Raw genomic sequence first — 11,698 nt, 5'->3', positions numbered from 1 at the left:
CCAGCAGGATGCTGCCCGCACCCTGGGCTGCGGGGAAGCAGTAGGAACACCTCGGGGTGCCCATGGAGGCCGGTAGCACACTGAGGCATCAGCCGACACGGCTGGGCTGGGGCTAGGGGCTTTGAGGTGCAGGAGAGCTGTTTCCTCCTTGACCTGCTCAGCAGACACAATTACTTTTGCTGTGGATTTCCTGTTCTTTTTATAGAACAGGGGAAGCAGATTGCACCAAATTTAGCTATAGTGAGAGATGGGCATAATTGCATTTGTGGCTAACCTGATATTTCCCTTAAAATATGGTGGGGATTTTGGTCTGATCCAAAGCACCCCAACAGGATTCAAACAGGCTTCAGTGGGGGTGGAGAGGAATAGTGGGGAGCAGTGAGACCCACTTTGTGGGTGCATGGGAACGACCCAAAGGAACAAACTGCCCTGTGGTCAGATCCAGGGTCCTTCCAGCCCGGTGCTGTCTCTAGCCGTGTCAGGAGATGTTATCTGGGGATGGCCATGATGCTAGAGAGCACGTCCCTTTGTATTTATTGTCTTGTGGGATCTGCTCTCCATAGCCCTGCTTTGAACCCACAGACCCCTCCTGGTTCCGCAACCTCCCATGCGTGGCAGCGGGACGTGGAAGTTCTCTGGTCCCGCAGCACAGAGGCAGGATTTCACTTTGTGAAAGCCCTGTGGGGTTTGGCTGGGCCATAGCAGGGTGACACAGCATTGCGTGTCAGCTCCTAACAAAACCCTTGAGAGCAGCCTCCAGCCTCACCCGCACCTCCTTCTCATTAAGTCGCTCCCACCCAGCCTCTCTCAGCTGAAGATGACCATGCATTTCCCAGGGCTGGGAGCAGTCTGCATTGTGTGCACAAATGCGAAATCCACCCAGTCTCCCAGGAGCAGTCAGGCACTTATACTTCATGCAGCAAAGAGGAGAGCTGGACTTCTGTCTGCATCTTGAGCTTTGAGTTGTTAATTTAGCTCTCCCTTCAAGTAATATTTTGTCCCTTTACTCCAGTGACCCCCTACAGGTCTGGGTAGCAACTGCTAGGACACACAGGACTAATTCCCCCTCCTCAGGAGCTTTGCTGATCCCTGGGCTGTTGCCTTCATCCTCACCTGGGCAGGCTCCGTCCTCCTGCTGGCTCCTTCCCGTGCCACCCACGCTCCCTTCTCACACCTCACGAGAGATATCTGCCAAGCAAGCCCACAGACCTGAGACCCTTACCCAGGGCACGTGGCCAGCACCGAGCAAACCTGCAGCTCCAGTCCCCTCATCCTCCCCCTGCTGTCCCAGCCTGGTGGCCCCCCAAGGCCACAGGATCCCCCATCACACATCTGATACCCACAGCCTTCCCTCTCCAGGGTCAGCTATGAAACACCACACGTGAGACCACAGCAGCAAGGTGAAAGTCCCTTGGGATATTTTGCTTTAATTAAATTGAATATTCACATTATAAATGACCAGCTAGGAATCCCATTACATTTGTGATCTCAGTGACTTCTTATCCTATTAACACTTCACTGACCTTCTCCTTGGTTGTGAGACATGGAGGACAGGACCCCCTGCTCCATCTGCCTGCGCTGTTTGGTGCTTTGAGTCCTCCTTTCACATCCCTTCGGGCAGGGAGCCTGGCCAAGCAGCCTCTGGCTGCCCAGCAGAGCTGTTTGCAGCTGAGGCCATCCCAGGTGCCTCCTCCAGCCTGGGCAGCACCCGGCACCAGACCTGCAGGCTGGAGCCAGACGGGGAATGGGATATCCCTTGGGTTGCTCTGCGATTTCTTTCTTGCAAGCCCTGCCATTTGTCTCCTTTTCCAACTGCTGTTAGTCCTCGAGCAGCTGCTTGAGGTGAGCTGCTTCTGCCCACTGCAGATGGATCAATAGAGACTTCAGCCTTGTGCCAAGCCAGGGCTGAAAAAAATAGCAGCACACCGTGCAGTGGGATGAATGGCTGAAGAATGAACGGAGGTTCGCTGGGTCCAGTGCCAGACCACGCACCTCCAACACCTCATTCACAACCTGGCACCAGCCGGCCGGGGATGGACCTATCTGCACCACCCAGGAAATGCAGCCTGGGGCAAAAGGACGTGTGTTCCTCGAGTAGCCATCACCCAGCTGTACCAGCAGCCAGCTGCCTCCGCACTGTCCCCTCGCAGGCCTTGGGGCTCTCCAGGCACTGGCCCACCTGGATCACATCCTGGAGGGTGCTCAGCCTCCCAGCTCAATCAGGTCACTTGAATGTTTTGGGCCCTGGGTGCCCCAGGCTATATCTGCAGGCAGAAATGCTGAAGTGGCACTGTTTTAAGGGAGTTCAGCCAGAGGTGGCCAGGAGGTTAAATAATTCTGCATGGGGAGTCAGATCTGGGCCCTGAGCACAGTCCCCACAGCTCCAGCTTCATGGTCCCTGACTGCACCAAGCACATCTCCCTTTTATCTGACCGTCTGGGCTCCTGATGGCCTGCAGCAGCAGGATCTGTTATCCTCCAACCTTTTGCTGGGTGTCTTGATGTTATCCAGAGCTCCCAGCATCTCTGGCTATCACCTATGCCCTGCTGCAACTCTGCTGAATGCAACATCCGAGATTATGGGAAGTTGTTCAGGCTGCGTTGATACCCACTATCCTAATTCAATGCAAAATACTGTAGAGTTTGCTGTACCTCTTTTCCACACTGTCCTCCTCAAAATTCATTGCCAGGGATCTCCCACTGCTTTAACAGGCCTGACCCATGGGAGAGGGTGGGAATGCTCCAAGGAGGTGGATGGTGGCACCAGCTGAACTTTGCTCCCCAGATTAGAGGACTTGGAGGGATTGTGACAGTCTGTGGCACATCCTGAAAGTCCAAACTGATTTGAAGAAGTGGGCAAAACAGGAGGAGCAGAGCATGTTGGCTCTATCAGTGCTAAACAGTGGTCTGGAGCAAATTCTGCCTTGGCTCTAAGCCGCTGGGAGGTGAGACAAACCTGGAGAAGGGTCTGTGTTTGCACACCCCATTCATGGGACTCTTCTCTAGCACTTCCTGGGAGCTGTTGGTGGAAGTGTGGCACAGGGTTAGAGAAACCTATGGGCTTACACAAGCTTCTTATTAGCAGTTATTGGAGATTATCAGTCCCTGGCTCAAATACATTGCAAATTCTTTCAGAACACCCCTGCCAGCTTTATGCCTCCCATGGCATTGGAAGAGCAACCTGGCTGCCTCAGCTTGGCTGTGAAGATGCAGACTGCAAAGAGGACCTTGGTGGGGTCTCCTCTGCTGTTCCTCTTCTGCTTCTGGTCAGCACCAAGCCATGTCCTGCCCACCCGTGGGGGTGCTGAGTCCTCACCCCACCATGGGAGTCAGGGCACCTGAGCCTTAGCTTGCTGAGCTGGGGGCCTGGCCAGAGGTGCAGACCTGACAGCTGCTGCGGGATCCAGGATGGATCAGCTCTTTGGAAAAAGCAGATTCCTGTCCGGAGTTAGGAGCTGGCTGATGTTGTGGACCCATTTATGTCAACCCAGGTTTAGCTGTCCAGACAGAGACCAGTTCTTCAGACTGAGAATTAGCATTTCAAATTTATCTTTTAAGGCCTGCTGAAAATATGAAATTAAATCAAAAACCATGCAGAAAAGATCCTTGCTTTCCTTGGGGAATTGCCTCAGAGCACACATTTATTAAGGCAGAAATACAAAGTGGTGGAGACAAAGAACTTTCTTCCTTGCTTGTAGTCCAGTTCTGGGCTCATGGAAGGGCCAAAGCTCAGTTTTTGGGTGGCTCTGGTAGAGAACATCAGCGCGACTGAAGAGAAGCTGCAAAACAATGTAGTCCCTGCAGGCCTGGGGGAACAGCCTTGCTCAAACACCTTCTGCCAAGAGGAGCTAAAAAATTCTGCGTGTGTTGCTGCTCCTCACCTTGACCCTGTAGAGGAATAAATATGTGTGAATGCCACACCCCGAGCCAGAAGTGAGCTCTAGGTACAGCCGTGTCTTGGCCAGCTGTCATAAGGGTCCACACGTGGGAACTGCAGGCCGTGGATGTCACATCTGCTCTGCTCTGGTGACGTGCGTTGTCCATTCTGGTTCCTCTTCTGATACAAAGCAGCGTGGCACCGCGTTGTCCCACTGCCCCGCTCCTTGGCTCTGGGTGAGTGGCCTTGGGCCCACCACCATTGCATAGGTGCAGAGTGCCGACTGCAGGCAGCAGCGCTCACACCAGGCTTCGCTCCGGCGGCGGGGCCGGCGGGCTCCTCTCCACCCAGGCGCCCTGCCGGAGCGGTAAGGCACGGGCCGTGCTCCGAGGAGCGCTGCTTTCCCCATGCGTGGCGGTGCTCGGCCGCTGTGCAGGGCGCAGAGCGCTCCGACCTGCCGTGCCGGGCTGGGCCGCAATGTCCCGCTCTCCTCTTCCTGGGATTCCTTGGGTGAAATGCAAAGTTCTCTTATACACCGGGCACCGGTACAGTGTGTTCCGCCTGTAGGGAAGAGACTGTCTGGGATAAATTCCTCTAGGAGGGTACAAAAGCATGTTTCTTTTTATGGCTAATCAGCAGAGGAGGGTGGAGGGGAGGGAGCCTTTCTGGGAAGGCTGTGGGCTGCCCTCAGCGGTTGAAGAAGAAGGACTTGAGGCTCTGCAGAAACTGTGACTTCTGTCTCTGCTTCTGCTTCTTCCGGATGATGGGGATCCAGACTAGGCCACAAACGAGGAGCATCAGTCCCATGGACAGAAAAGCTGGGCCACACATTTTGTAAATGTTTTTGTTCTTGATTTGGATACACGACAGGCTGGTGATGACCGTCCCGAAGAGGAAGACGGCTGCTCCGACCGACACGACAATGACGGGCTTGTGGTATATTTCCCACTTGCTCCGGGACGCGCTGGTCCACATGGACTCGCTCCGGGAGCTGATGCAGAGGGTGCTGGCCGTGTTGCTGGTCAGCAGCTCCTTGGACTGAGGGGACTTCTCGCTTCCGTCAGGGCTCTTGGGGGGATTTTCCATGGTGACAGGGTCTGAGGAGGAGACCTGAGATGGAAAGAAGAAAGAGCAGTGCAGGACTACTGCTGGAGGATGGACTGAGTGCTTTCCATCAAGTCGTTAATCAGTAGCATGGCCTCTGGCCAAGTCAAATGAAGGTGGAGAACACTTTGGGAGTTACTGCAGGGGGAGGAGAGCACCACACCTATCGGAGCAGTGAAAATGAGGAATAGGCAACTGAGTCCTGCAGGTAGGCAGGACCGAGGGTACCTGCAGGAGTCCTACTGCCCACCCGTGGGCCCCAGGACAGATTATGTCAGTTCCCCAGCTTTCAAGCTCCCACAGAGACGCAGTGGTGGGATGATGGTATCCCTGGAAATGTTTTCCCTCACAGATCCCCACTTACACCTCAACACCTTGTGGCATGGTCATCTGGAGGAGAGGAGGCTCTGGGGAGACCTTATTGTACCTTTTCAACGTATAAAGGGGACTTACAGAAAAGACAGAGAAAGGCTTTTTACCAGGGCCTGTAGTGGCAGGAAAAGGGGGAATAATTTTAAACTTGAAAGAGGGCAGATTTGGACAGGGAATAAGGAAGAAATTTTTCACCATGAAAAATGTGCTGTGGCACAGGCTGCCCAGAGAAGCTGTAGATGCCAGATCCCTGGAGGTGTTCATATTCAGACTGGATGAGGCTTTGGGCAACCTGGTCTGGTTGGAGGTGTCCCTGCACATTGCAGGGGGTTGGAATTAGATGATTTTTAAGGTCCCTTCCAACCAAAACCACCGTGTGATTCCATGATCTCTTCCCCTTGCAGGTGGAGAAACTGAGGCAGGGGTTCGCCACATCGCGGCCATGCAGCGGAGACCTGGAAGCACCTTCCTGGGGGCTGAGCTCCTGGTTTAGACCCCTGGATTTGGCTGCTCCTCACTGCCACATCCAGCTCGGACCTGTCAGCCCTGTGCTGACGGCACAGGAGCACTTCCTTGCTAAGTGCCCAGGAAGGGAGGCAGGGAAGCTCCCATCACACAGTACGTATTTTCCCAGCTCTGGGAGGGCTCACAGCTCATACTGAAATGCTGCACTTTGCGGTGGTGGGGTCAGAGATGTGGCTGCCTCAGGGGCCCTGCCTCTGCATTGTTTTTTCACCTATTCGAGGAGGAAATGCATTTTCCCAGAAACAGCATAGCTTTAGCACACAGAAACTATTATGGTAAATTGGAAATGCTGTGCATTATGTTAACCACCATTTCCTCGGGGCTCTGCAGAGGAAAACATGGCATGAAGCTGGCTGGGGAGTGCTCATGGCCTGCGGGGCCCTGCACACTGCTGAGCAGCACTGCAGGGATGAACCCACCAAGCTCAGCTCTTCCTGGACACCACACGAGCTTTGAGCCTGGCACTGATCCAAAGCAGCTCATCTAAAACCTTGCTCAGGCCCTTGTTTGGCACAGCAGGCTGGGTGTTTGCCTGCCCGTCAGATGGCTCACAAGAAGATGTACACCATGGGTGATGCTGGCATGGGTTTGTGTCCCGCTTTGGCTGCAGTGAGGTGTAGAGGAGATCAGCACAGAGCCTGGCGCCTCCAGCTCATTTCCCACAGCAGCTGAGCAATGCCAGGGCTTGCACCACGTCACTGCAGCTGCATGGAGCTGCAAAGTTGCTCCAGAGGCACAGTCATAAGGAAATCCGTACCTGCCTGGGCCATGCTGGGCCCAGTGACCACCTCGGGATACCAGTGGCTGCGTGCCAGCCAGCACCTCCCTTGTTTTTTCACCCAAGTCATCTGCCCAGGTTTCTGATTTATTCTGATGCAATTTGTCAGTTTATCCCCCAGCCAAAGCACTGGAGCACTGTTGAAGAAATGCAGCCCTGGTGGTACTGACACATTTTGTGCTATGTCAGGGTTGCCCAACTTGGGCCAACAAACAAACAAACAAGACAATCACAGCAGGCACTGTTTGCACCCCTCCCATCTGCAGCTTTCCCCCTTCTCTGTTGAACCAGGAGAGGCAGAGGCACAGCAGAAGACACACTCCGATACATCAGCTACAGCGCTCCATCAGGGGTGATCAAGCACTTGATGAGTCTGGCCACAGTTGCAAGCCCTGGTTTCCCCAGTCCTCCTCCTGCTGATCCTCTCTGCAAGCTGGTGCAAAGCCTTATCATAGATGTCATTTGGATAGTTACTACCATGTTAGATACAACATGCTCCTCTGTCAGCTTCTGTGATGCAGCTCACTTCACACTCCTATAAACTGACGGTCCAAGCTGCCACAGGGTCCTAAGACAAAAATACTGAGAGCAATGGGGCACATCTTCCTGCAGCGTCCTGGGTACAAAGCATGGCAGGTTCTGCATGGACCAAAACATGCCCAGGAGTCAGCCCAGCCCTCCGAAAACATCCCCAGCCGCAGTTCTGCAGAGATGCGCCCAGATCCTATGTAACTGGCTGGAGTGCACAGCCTGTGCACCAGCCTCCTTGCTCTTCTAGTTCAAAGCCGAGCTTTGGCAAGGCTCTTGAAATTTTGTCCTAGGCAGCCATGGCATTTCTTGTCTTTCTCCTTCTAACATCTATCATGGAGAGGTTTTATGATCAAGGCACAGTACAATTTTAATCTGGCTTTGTAGCTGGAAATTTGCTCTCTCCCCTGGAGCGGTGCCCATGTCTCTTATCTCAGCAGCCTAATGCAGCCTGCCCTGCCCAGCTTCCAGGCACCCTGCTCCCCACTTGCCCCTCTGCTGCCACCCTGCCTCTGCCTCTACACTGAGCTCTGCAGAGAGCCTTCCTCTCCGCTTTACAGTGTTGATGTCAGGCTCCTGCAGAAAGCATCTTCTTCCTTCCTGTCTTGCATTTGCACTGGAGCAGATTTTTCCCTTTTATTTTCTAGTGTAACCATTCCTCTCACCACAGTTCTCAGATGCTGATTGTTTTTCTAGCACTTCCCAGCAGAGAGTGATTTTTTGATCACAATTTTCTCCACATTTGGTCATTTTCCTCTTATTTAGGTACTCTGCTTCATATTTCTGCTTGTGCTTTTGCATGAGGCTCTACATATTTCCCCCCTGTTAGCTAGGGAAGGATTTCACCCCCTGCAAGTAACTGAGAATTTGTTACCAGCTCTGCATGTGTCTGCAGCTGTTGGGAGAGCTAATGTGATTTCAGCTCCTGCTCTGCCCATGCTCCATCCCTAATTCATCACAGATGTGCTCATACTTGAAGATGCAATGCTTGTACTGAGCAGCCAGGCAGCATAATGCGATCAGGTTTCCCCCACATTTTTAATAATTATTGTTGTAAGGAGAGCATCAGCAGATGACCAGTTGCTGGCTTGAAAATGCCTCCAGAGCACATATCAGATATCATGTCTGGTGCTCTGCTGCTGCTGCCTCTGAAGCCTTGGGAAGCTGTTGGTGGAGGAGCTAGACAAGGACAAATGTTTGATGTTTTTTCTCCTCCTTTTGCTTTTCCAGTGCTTTGTGTGCAGATGTTCGGGGTTTGAGCAGGGGGCTCAGATGGAGCACACCTGCTGGTGGTGCTGAGGACCTGAGTGCCAAAGCAGCGCAAGAGGTGCTTGGGCACATCCTGGGCTTTTGTGGGCATCTCCTGGCGGTGCTGGGGAGGGAGCCTGTGACTGAGCAGGGCACCCCAGCCCTCTGTCTCCAGTTTCTCAGCCCACCCATCTGTGGAGGGGCCTCTGCACCCACCAGCGCCCAGCAGCAACAGCTTTCATCTGGGTGGCCAAGGAGAGGGGCCACACGGGAACCTGCCTGGGGACCACTGATACACTTGGGAGGAGCATGCTGGGCTCACGGGCAATCCATCCCTCTCAGACAAGTGCCGCTAGCCTCACACAGCCAGAGGCAGGACGTGGCCTCACAAAATGCTGAGATGGATACCCAAGAGCTTTGATGAACCATCTCATTACAGGTGATTTAATTTGCCTGCTAGTCTCACAGGGTGTAAGTGTTCTTACAGGGGCAGCAGTCAGGTCTGTCTGCAGCCATGGGGACCAGAAATCCTTCAGATGCCTCGAAGTCTGAGACCAGCACATAAGTCCCCAGGCTCTGGGGGCCCAAACAACCTGCAGATGTGGCTAGAATTGTGCTAGACCTGGTGACACAGCCCAGTCTGAAGGCCCTGATCCTGTCCATGTGTTTGTGCCCTCCTGGCAATACAAGGGCTGGATTTACTTCTCCAAATCTTCAGCCTGGACATCTCCTTTTTCTATGGGGAGGCAGCTGTGAATCTCTGGGAGCTTCCTACATGCTCCCCTTATCTCCTTGCAGCACCCTGCTTCTGCCACTTTGCACAGCCGAGAGCACCACAGCTTCCCCATCTGGGACAGGAACCACCTCACCCAGGGCTTGGTGCCCACCTCCACCCGGCCTGTCCTCTTGGGCAGCCCTCTCGGCACCCCCAGGTGGAGCTGACCTCTATCCCAGGGCTAAGCGAGAGCCGGGAGCACCAGTGGTGTGGGTGAGTGTGGCACTGCCTGGGGCTGGGGGCGATGCTGCCGTGCACAGGGCAGTGCTGAGGGGCTGCAGCATGAGGGGGCTCTGCCCAGACTTTTGACACACGAATCATTGGGGAACAAGTTAAGGATTTTGCAAACCGACTGCCAAATTTTGTTGGAAATCCAAGTTTCTCTGTGGATATATTTTGCCTTCATCTTTTGTCAGGATGCCTCCCTGAAGAAGGTGTCCCACCCCACCACTGGTGGCACCAGGACCACAGCTGGGTTTGGGTGAATGGTAGCTCTGGTCAGATGAAATCACCTGAAAACAGATGTGCTCATCCTTCTCTTGCCCATCCCTGACCCAATGATCTGAAATCCAGATATGGCCACACCAAAACCATGGGCTGTCCCACTGAGAGGTTCCCCCAGACCCTCACACTGCCCCACGGCTCTCTGGGGTTTCCCTTGCCTTGGGGAAATGGTATCAACAGGTCCTCTGCTGAGCCTTGGGGGAGACCCAACAGGTTCGTTTGTCCTTCAGCCAGAAGATGTCTCCTGCCTGCCTCCGCAGTGGGTGGGCAGCAAAGTCCTCACTGGTGGGTCACAAGTGGGAGGAAGCCAAGCCATAGGGGAACTGATGAAAACTGGGAGAGGTTTTTTGGGCATGGCTTTTCCTGATGCCCTGGGGTACCTCTCTCTGATTCTTCGCTAAGTCCTGCTCTACCCTCAGTACAGCCCCTCAGATAACAGCCGTGGGTCCGTGTTTGCCAGGAGAAGGGACTAGCTGTGTTAGGGAACCCATGTGGGATGGAGGGGTGGGGGGCAAGGAGGGTGCTGGACCAACGGGCACGTGCATGCTCTTTGCAGAAACTTGGTGTTGTGATGCCTTGCCTAGACCAAATTTAATTCAGAGTGGCTATCAATAAGCTCCAGAGTTAATCAGAGCAAGGTGCATACCCAGTGAGCCAGCGTGCCCAAGTTCCCATAACAATGAGGAAGGTGGGCACTGCGGGACCCCCATGGCTGGGGATCCTAGAGGAGCACTCAGCAGAGGGGACAGGAGGGTGTTGGGTGGGACAGGGGACCCCAGGGGAGGGACCGAGCGCCCACTCACCATGCTGTGCCTCGGTGGTCCCAGCCAGTTGCACCAAGCATCCCCCGAGAGCGCAGGTGGTAACCCAGCTGCCAGGGGGCACGCAGGGAGTGGTAACGAGGGACGGATCCTGCTGGGCTGAGCTGGCTCTGCGCTGAGGGACGAAGGAGCTGTGTCAGCACAAAGCACAGTGCTAGAGCCCCGTCCTCTCTCCTGCCATCCCCACGACACCACTGGGGCTGGTGCTCGCCACGTGGGCACTGTCCCTGTGGAGAGGCTAGCTCTGCTCTGAGACCAGGGTTAGAGAAATAAGGCGAGGTGTCAGCGGACTGCACGCCGCCTACAAGCCCCGCCGCATCCTGGATGTAAACTGAGCCGGGGCCAGCGTCCATTTGCTGGTGTAGTGGAGCCGGGTTGGGCCCAACCTCCAGCATCCCTTGGGAGCAGCTTTTCAGCATCGCCCAGGGTTTGGACGGTCCCACCAACATGCTCAGGCTCTCCATGAATTACGAGCATCTGCAAGCCCTTTTCCAGGACTCAGCGAGAGGATGACCCCAGCCTCGCTGTGCTGCATCCCCTCGCCCTTTCCACACCCCCCAGAACCAAGCCCATGGAAATCCACCCTACTTACGTGGCTGCCCACCCCACCGGCGGTGGGACAGGCTGCAGCTGAAGGTCCTGCTCTCCTAACCCATGCTCACTTCCAGCCCCGCATCCCTCCAGATGGTGTCTACCAGGCTCTGTTGAGTGTAATGAGCATATTCCAGCTCTGATGAGCTCACCAGCCCATCAGGATATCGTTTAACTCTTTGTTTCCCTGCCTTGGGCTCCTGCGAGGCTGACTTCTCGGCAGCTTGCCTGGCAGGACTTGATGAAAGGCTGTGGTTTGGAGGCAATCCAGCGGCATGGCAGGAGGAGCAGGTTGGGTTGGGGGCTAGAACAGGGCTGGGGTTTGCTGACTTGGACTTTGTTCATCAGCAAGTCCCTGAAACCTCTGCAGGCTGTGGTTTCTGCAATTTCCATGCAGGAGATGGTAGCCAGTGTCTGCAAAACTCTTTGGGGCTCTTGTTGAGACATTTGATGGATGCAAGATATTAACAGCTAGCTATAAATTAACATCCTGAGCCCATTACAAGGAGGGGGATGGAACGCAAATCCACAGCCACACTTTAAAACCCTCTTGCATCAGCATACTTGCTGCAGGGA

General features: G+C 54.5%; 1 protein-coding gene across 1 annotated transcript; it reads right to left on the bottom strand.

The window, feature by feature from the left end:
* Positions 1 to 1,395: 1,395 nt before the first annotated feature.
* PIRT (phosphoinositide interacting regulator of transient receptor potential channels) lies at positions 1,396 to 11,349 on the bottom strand. Its single transcript, XM_035342412.1, has 3 exons — positions 11,124 to 11,349; positions 10,514 to 10,646; positions 1,396 to 4,986 (listed from the first exon to the last, which is right to left on the bottom strand). The coding sequence occupies exons 2-3, from the start codon at positions 10,514 to 10,516 to the stop codon at positions 4,564 to 4,566; spliced, it is 426 nt and encodes a 141-aa protein (XP_035198303.1). The 5' UTR covers positions 10,517 to 10,646; positions 11,124 to 11,349; the 3' UTR covers positions 1,396 to 4,563.
* Between the last annotated feature and the right edge of the window lie 349 nt (positions 11,350 to 11,698).

Source organism: Oxyura jamaicensis, chromosome 18 (assembly GCF_011077185.1).
Source record: "Oxyura jamaicensis isolate SHBP4307 breed ruddy duck chromosome 18, BPBGC_Ojam_1.0, whole genome shotgun sequence".
Lineage (NCBI taxonomy): Eukaryota > Metazoa > Chordata > Aves > Anseriformes > Anatidae > Oxyura > Oxyura jamaicensis.
This window is presented reverse-complemented; position numbering and strand designations above follow the sequence as displayed.